The sequence below is a fragment of the Bombus terrestris genome, chromosome 6, assembly GCF_910591885.1.
Source record: "Bombus terrestris chromosome 6, iyBomTerr1.2, whole genome shotgun sequence".
Lineage (NCBI taxonomy): Eukaryota > Metazoa > Arthropoda > Insecta > Hymenoptera > Apidae > Bombus > Bombus terrestris.
Window position 1 is genome coordinate 7,192,425 of NC_063274.1, and position 8,282 is coordinate 7,200,706.

Sequence of the window (8,282 nt, forward strand, 5' to 3'; positions counted from 1 at the left end):
ACCTGCTATAAGCAGTGGTTGTCAATAGATTAATTATAGGATCGTTCTATTTTAAATCTTTTTACATTGCTTAGGTTTTATAAAGTTGAATAGAATATATGTTATTTAATTCAGAATAGTCTACTTTAAACTTGGGCATTAACATTTTTCTGTCTATTCTGAACTCCAATTTAAATCAAATTTAATTCAAACTTAATTCAAATCTACCATAAATATATACATTTCTTACGCATATTTTTGATATTAAAACTAAACAGCGGCCGCATATACAATAAATTATTGAAGATATTATTTATTTAATTAAAATATTAAATATATAGGATAAAATTAAGCATTCAATATTAGTAAATTAAATTTACTAGTTTTTCACAATGTCATGTGTGAGTCAACATCCTAAAAAGGTATTTGGTTTTTATTATCATACAAAGAAGTTATATTTGTCACAAGTTATGAAATTGAATAAGTATATCATCTTCTTCCTTTGCAGTCAATATTTTCTTTCATTGGAATAGTCATTAATACTTTCGCGATTCTTGCGGAAGCTGTAACGTTTTACTATTTTCGAGATGTTTTACTATGTCCTTGATTGTGGAGGGTTTTACAAGATTTTCCACGCTTCCATGTATCAAAAGACGTTTACGATCTTCATTTCTTTTTGCAAGTACTTCCAAAAGCTGTTGATTTCTCTTCCCTCCATAAATGGGATGAATTGTCGCGTTACGTTTGACCTGTAATTTTTTATTATATTGTTAAAAGATCAAATGTAATTTAATTTAATTTAATAAACATTTATTCAATTAATTAAAAGATACATATATTTAATTGTTTTACCTGCTCAAAATTTTCTTGATGGAAAACGATTGCTTGATATGAAGAAGTTCTTGGTAATATTTTATCATTTTTAGAACCAATTATTTTTGTGTCCTCCAATAAATGATCACAAGACATAAAGCGTCGAGGTCTCTCCTTACTTTTAGACTTTTTCCACTTTATCATGGACACAAAGAAATTTTTGAGTGACTTACTTTTATTGAGTCTTTTTCTGAAAGTACTTCCGTTTAAACTTCCCTCTTCCCTCTCCGAATGTATAAATATTTTCTCTAACGTATTTTTTATACGATCGTTTTGGTCGCTTTCTAAATAATAGGAATTTAAAGTGTCTGTTCGATTTTGTAACTCAACTCGATATCGATTAGGATCGAACGAAGAAGAGTCATAAAATTTTTTTCTTTCATGGTTACAGACTTCGATGTCATTTCTTGAACTGCAGTGTACATAACCTTCTTTATAATATTTTTTATTTGGTTTTTCATTTATTTTAAAATTATTCTCTTGCTTATTGAAAGTTTCGTCTACCGATTTCTTAGAATTATTATTTTCAATACAGATTTCTAGAGAAACTTTTCTTCTCGTTCCAATATTTGAAGATACAGGTAGGTAATATCTGGTGGGCGTTTCTGGTCGAGAATTCTGTATCTCGTTATCATCTTCCGAAGATACTTTACTTGTTTTTGTTTCTATATTTGAAACTGGAATTTCATTTTTTATCTTGTTAGAGATCTCAATTTTTCTATTGAAGGAATGATCAAAATTAAGATTCGAGTCATTTCTTCTGTTATATTTTGTAAAAAAATCGCCGTTTGCTGTACAAGCTTTGTTTTTTCTTTCCAAGGAAGCAATTATTTTCCTCACGAAGTTTTGGGAATTATTCGCAGATTGCACCTCTTTTGGCTCACAAGATGAGTTTTCCCTAAAACATTTCTTTCTTACTTTGAAATTTTGGAAATTACAGCTTGTGTATTTATTTTCTATCGAAATAGAATTATTTTGCGATTTCCCCTCATTGTTTACTATTTCCGAAGTATCTGACGTAGATTTCAAATGATTGCTTCCTGACCGTAGCGCCATCTTCTTCGTTAGTTTTTATCTTTAAATGCAAAGTAATAACAGGGAAGGAATTTCTCTTTGGTAATAAGTACACAAGTAGTATAGTTTGTAAATTTTTGATACTTTTTCACTTCTTGGATTCAAAATGTATTATGTTTGTGTCTCGACACTTAGAACGGCAATGACAACGTCTGTAATTTGTTGCTAGTTATTCCGTTAGGTGATAAATATGGTAAAGGTCATACACGTCTGTGTATTGTACACTTCATTTGAAATAGATTAATTTTTTCAGGTTCTTCTTATGTTGTTCTTAATCTTTCATAATATCAAACGAGGATGATACATTATTTAAAATGAACACACACACACACACACACACACACACACACACACACACACACACACACGCACGCACGCACGCACGCACGCACGCACGCACGCACGCACACACGCACGCACACACACACGCACACACACACGCACACACGCACACACGCACGCGCGCACGCACACGCACACGCGCACACACGCGCGCGCGCGCACGCACACGCACGCACACGCACGCACGCACACACACACACACACACACACACACACACAGAGTGCAAATATATAGTAATATAGAATAAATAAAATCGTTTGTAAACTATTAGCTGTGTGATAAAGTACATACAGAATAAAATTTACATCATTTCAAAAGAGTATCTGTAAAAGTTTAAGGATGATTTCTGTCTTATATTATTTGTGTACAAGATTTTAAAGATTATCTTGATTAAGTATTGACTAAGTATTAAATTTTGCAATCAATTATTCATAGCAATTCTGTATGTCATCATACTCGAGTTACATAAAAAATAGTCGATTTGAAATTTCAAGCGTTCTACGACTATCTGCCGTATTATTATTCGTTTGCGTAATTAATTATAAAAAATATAGATCTGTAAAAGCGATTTATAGAAAAGGGAATTTGCTTTATGTAATTCAAATATATATATATATATTGAAGATTATATAATTTTTGTTTAGGTTCAAATTTATATTCTTTGCTTTATTTCTCCAAATCTACTTTTACAAAAATCACCTATCACGATATTATTTTGTATTTTTTTTTTTAAAGATTATGATCATGCTACTATAACAAATATTGCTTCAAAGATGCTGACTTACTTCGCATAAGAAATATTTTACAAAATAATTTTACCATTATATCGGAATTCTGAAATACTAGAACTTTGTAAGAATTCTCTCTACAATTTTTCGTTAATGAAGCATTACTATACTTTACAATAGTAGACACTATCTACTGGATGGCAAATAAGTCAGTATTAAAATTCAATCTTATAATTAAACATTCCATTGCGTTTTAATTTTCATTCATACATTTCGTCGCATTCAGGATTATAATGAATCCATTGATTCTGAAATACGTTAGCAAATAATCATTTTGTAGCCATTACAAAGAAAAAAAAATTAGATTGAATTTTAGAAAAGAATTTTGCCGGTATCTTTTTAACGCGAAAAAGTTAAAAAAAAGTATCAATATAGGAACGTTAAAAGTGGTCTATATACGTAACTATTACCTAGTATTAGAAAAATTTTTGTAGCTAGTTTTCTGTAGCTTCTCTTTGTTTTGTAGCTAATTTTCCACTAGAAAATTTCCAAATAAGTTTCTACTAGCCGAGACAATTTATTTCTATATAGCGATCAGTGACTATCGCCGAGTATCCTGGCATTTGTTCGAATCGCCAGAGAAAGAATTTTTCATTGAAGACATGAATAAATTGTATATGCAACATGAACAATACTATGTTTCATCAAACACGTACATTGAAACAATATCTTAAAATCCGCTTTATACACTTATGTTTCGCATAGTTTACAGCTTTGAACATCACAACTGTGTCCTAACGTTGTTCTAGTCAGACTGAAAAGTATACTTAATGTAAAATAAAACTAGTTTACTATACTATCGATGCATTATTTCGATAATAATATCGATAGAACATCACTTCGCAATATAACTTTTCTACAAAAAACTAGTTAAGTTTATCGGTAAAAAACAATCAAAATCAAATACTTCATTTTCAGATATTAGACCATATTAGATAGATATAGGAAATACAGTTTAGTATGCATATAATATGCGTAAAACGATTGAAAATTCATAATTAAAATAATTCGTTATTCTAAGAGATTCGAGCTCGACTTGAAAGAGGAAGGCAAATTTGAATTTCACGGAATGCCTACAATATTCAGACTTCATTCATACTATTGGCAAATATAAAATCACATTATTTTGATCAATCACTTGTTTGCAATAAAAAAGGAAAGAAAAATAGATCAAAGTTGAATTCCAATGAATTTGAAAATTATTTACCGCCAATTTGTCGCATGTGTAATGTAACAAAATGTTCGCAAAAATATGAATATTCTCAATGTAACTTCGATCTTTCCAGTCTTTATAATATTCAATATACCTATTATTACATATACATATACATTAAATTTTATTATATACATATACTATATCTAATTTTATTATACTACAATATTATTATTTTATATTTACAGAATACTCAAAAAATATGATACTCGTTATATCCAGTCACTGGCAGCATCATCTGGAAAGTATCGAAGCAAATATCCAGATATCCGCGATTTTAGAAATAAATTCTCTGGCAATCAGATTACATTTTACGTCAAATTGAATCATGAAATAATTCGCAAATTCCTCTCTTTGACTTTTACTGACTTAATCACTCGTAAAGAGTCCTACATTTTTCTCTGATAACTATTGAATGTAAATAAGCTTTTACCAGAAATTTTTGATGCACTCCCTACCATGGCAAAATCTCAATGGTCGAAAGATAAGATCCACTCTAATCAGAGTATCCCGAATCTATCACTACGGTCTCGTGGAACAATTTCTTGCAGAGTGGGTTGCTCGTCTTGTAAGTAGCTCCCCAGCTTGTTTGTATTGAATATTCGATTTCATTCGGGCTTTTAATCGGACTGATACATGGAGAGTGACCATGGCTAGACAATTTGGAGACCACGCTCAATAGAGAACTACTTCTTGGTACTGTACATCTAGGTATGGATATCCAATAAACAGAATCATCTCCAGTACCTTTCTCTTTGACTTTCAACGTGTCTTCTTTAAAGTATTCAGAATTGAATGTCTGATCGTCGTCGCTGCTCAGAGTCGGCGATCTTCGACCATAATCACTGTAATCCGTATCCTTGGGGGAGTTTGATGTGAAGTAGGATTTTGTCTCCGATTCGCTGGGGCTGTCTTCGTCGTTTATAGAACTTCTTGGTGGTAGGCTTCTCATTCTAGAAATGTTTCTCTTCTCCAAAGCATTCACTATTTGTTTCACAAAGCACTTTTTCTTATCATCTTGGCTATGACGATGCTGCAACGATTTTCTCTCTTTTTCATCTAAGTTTCGGACGATCTCTCGAACCATATTCTTCTTGGGATTCACTTGTTTACTCCGTAACGGAAGCTCTAAGTTTGTGGAGTTACTCGATTCTTGGAAACTGTTGTGCGTTGAACTCTTTTCAAAGATAAACGTCTTTTCCAGAAGATTCGGAGATATCTTCTTAGATCTTCGAATATTCCCAGACTTGTTCGACACATTCATTGACTTGTTTTCGAAGATCAAAGATTTCTCCAGTATGCTGGGTGAAATAATCTTCTCTTTTTGATTATTTTCGATCATAGCAGATGAAAATAGCTGGGCTTGAGAGAATTTTGGAGTAGAATTGGCACGAAGTTTGAAGAATTTTGGCTTTACATCTGGTGCATTTAAAGGAGTCGTCACAACTTCGGAAGCTTGAGAGAATTTTGGAGTAGAATTGGCACGAAGTTTGAAGAATTTTAGCTTTACATCTGGTGCATTTAAAGGAGTCGTCATAACTTTGGAAGCTTGAGAGAATTTTGGAGTAGATTTGGCATGATATCTGAAAAATTTTGGCTCTACATCTGGCGTACTTAAAGGAGTCGTCACAACTTCGGAAGCTTGAGAGAATTTTGGAGTAGATTTGGCATGATATCTGAAAAATTTTGGCTCTACATCTGGCGTATTTAAAGGAGTCGTCACAACTTCGGAAGCTTGAGAGAATTTTGGAGTAGATTTGGCATGATATTTGAAAATTTTTGGCTTTACATCTGGCGTACTTAAAGGAGTCGTCACAACTTCGGAAGCTTGAGAGAATTTTGGAGTAGATTTGGCATGATATTTGAAAATTTTTGGCTTTACATCTGGCGTACTTAAAGGAGTCGTCACAACTTCGGAAGCTTGAGAGAATTTTGGAGTAGATTTGGCATGATATTTGAAAATTTTTGGCTTTACATCTGGCGTACTTAAAGGAGTCGTCACAACTTCGGAAGCTTGAGAGAATTTTGGAGTAGATTTGGCATGATATTTGAAAAGTTTTGGCTCCACATCTGGCGTATTTAAAGGAGTTGTCACAGCTTGGGAAGCTTGAAAGCTAACATTCGTTTGTCTATTCTCTCTTCTTTTGTCTATTATCACATCGATGTTTCTTAAATCTTCAATCTTAGTAGTCCTTTCAACGTTAAATGGTCGTTCCTTTAAAACAAACGTCTCTCTATTATCGTCACCGTTATAGTCGTCATTACACATGTCTTCGAAGTCTTCTGGAAATTCAATCTTCGGACCGGGTGGGAGAACGAGATTTATGTTCTGGATTTTTCTAGAAGGCGATATTTTAGGAAAAGTTTTGGAAATTTTTCTAGGGAACTTTATTATTGGAATGTTCACGTCCAATATTTCTTCCTTGGGTGAAGAAGACTTCGTCGAGGATCTCGTGTGTTCGGTTTCTGGTAACATTTGCTGACAAAATATTTTCTTCTTGAAGGATGTTATAGGCGATGCCACTTTCTTAGCGTTCTCGTGTACATTTTCCTTCGCATGTAAAGATATATCTGAAATTCAAAGTTATATTGTTAATATAACACAGTCAACATAACTGACATACTTCTTTAAAAAAAGGACCATGATTTACAATTCAAAAATCTGTCATTTGTTATCTCTACATTTTCATAAGAATCGAACATTAACAAATACCTATCGAATCGGAAGACGATGAATTTGATGTACAGTTTCTTCTAGAAGTAGGATTCTTCCATGATGATAGACGATATTCAATCGGCATGACGTTTAATATCTTTGGTGGATTCGAACGTTTCTTTAAATGACAATCTGGTATGGAAAGTTTTTGAAAAGACCGCTGAACTTTCAATTCGGTTTCCGTCAATTGCCTATTCTATTAAAAGAAAATAAGAAACAAAAATTATTAAAATATTCAGATCAAATAAAACTTAATTCTGTAATAAAAATCATGTATACGTAAAATTCTTCGACGTTCTAATATTACTGATTGCAAACTAATTGATAATACAATTGATACTCTGTGGCAAAGGAGTAACGATAATCAACGTATTGAATGCATGAAATACAAAAGAAAATTGCAAAGTAAAGGGCTAAGGGAGACAAGTGGATTTTGAGAAATTTATTCAACGAAACTGAACAAAATTTGATTATTAATTAATTAAAGTTATACATTTTCAAAAGTTCGTTAAAATCATAATACATAGATTAGTTAAGTAATTTTTCTTCGGTTGTATCACGTATATTCGATAGTCTGTTCGAGGTCAAAGTAAATCACAGAATGTCAGTTACAAATTATAACAAATAGTACATTTCGAATAAGAAAACCACTTGAAAAAGAAGAAATTTGCAATCACAGATTCAAATTCATAAAATCAACTTACACGGTCATTGTTGAAAAACAACATATTATTTCTAATCCACTCCACTGCCATTTCCAATTAACAATTATCACCAAAACGAACAAGTAAAAATCACCCAAAAATCGAAAGGACGAGAACGGAAAACCAATCTTCTAACGCACTTTCCCGCAAATGACATGTCAACCCTCTGTGGGCTCCTTAATATAGTCAACTGGATCTAAATCCCCCACTTCTGGAACAAGACGAATACTAGACGTAAATTCCTATTTTCAAGTACAGTTGTTTGCAGCTTTTAGGAATCCTTAGGAATCCTTTAGAAATTGAAGGGTGCTTAGAGACCCCATACCTGCAAATGAAAAGTTACGAAATTACCTCGAGAGGTTTTATTCTAGCTTACTTGAGAGATTCGATTGTATTTTGAACTAGCCTGCTGACAAATTTTATACCGCACTTTTATCTGGTTTTGTTAAGGTTTATGGTAGCCATAATGAAAAGGTTTAATCGTTTTCCCTTGGACATGGGGTACTTTTCCTGAAAAATTTTAAGTTATAGTAAGCCGCTTCGAAATTTCTCTTAAAACTTTTTAGATCGAAAACCCTAATTTCTGGCTTTT

General features: G+C 32.4%; 2 protein-coding genes across 2 annotated transcripts; both read right to left on the reverse strand.

Annotated features, from left to right (window-relative positions):
* Positions 1 to 29: 29 nt before the first annotated feature.
* On the reverse strand, positions 30 to 2,296 carry LOC100644366. The gene is made up of 2 exons (XM_003396032.4): positions 832 to 2,296; positions 30 to 728 (listed from the first exon to the last, which is right to left on the reverse strand). Exons 1-2 carry the CDS (start codon positions 1,906 to 1,908, stop codon positions 516 to 518), a joined length of 1,290 nt encoding a protein of 429 aa, XP_003396080.2. The 5' UTR covers positions 1,909 to 2,296; the 3' UTR covers positions 30 to 515.
* A 1,112-nt stretch (positions 2,297 to 3,408) lies between these two features.
* Positions 3,409 to 7,997, reverse strand: LOC105665839 (nucleolar protein dao-5). The gene is made up of 3 exons (XM_020863358.2): positions 7,691 to 7,997; positions 6,984 to 7,182; positions 3,409 to 6,841 (listed from the first exon to the last, which is right to left on the reverse strand). Exons 1-3 carry the CDS (start codon positions 7,739 to 7,741, stop codon positions 4,767 to 4,769), a joined length of 2,325 nt encoding a protein of 774 aa, XP_020719017.2. The 5' UTR covers positions 7,742 to 7,997; the 3' UTR covers positions 3,409 to 4,766.
* Positions 7,998 to 8,282: the final 285 nt, after the last annotated feature.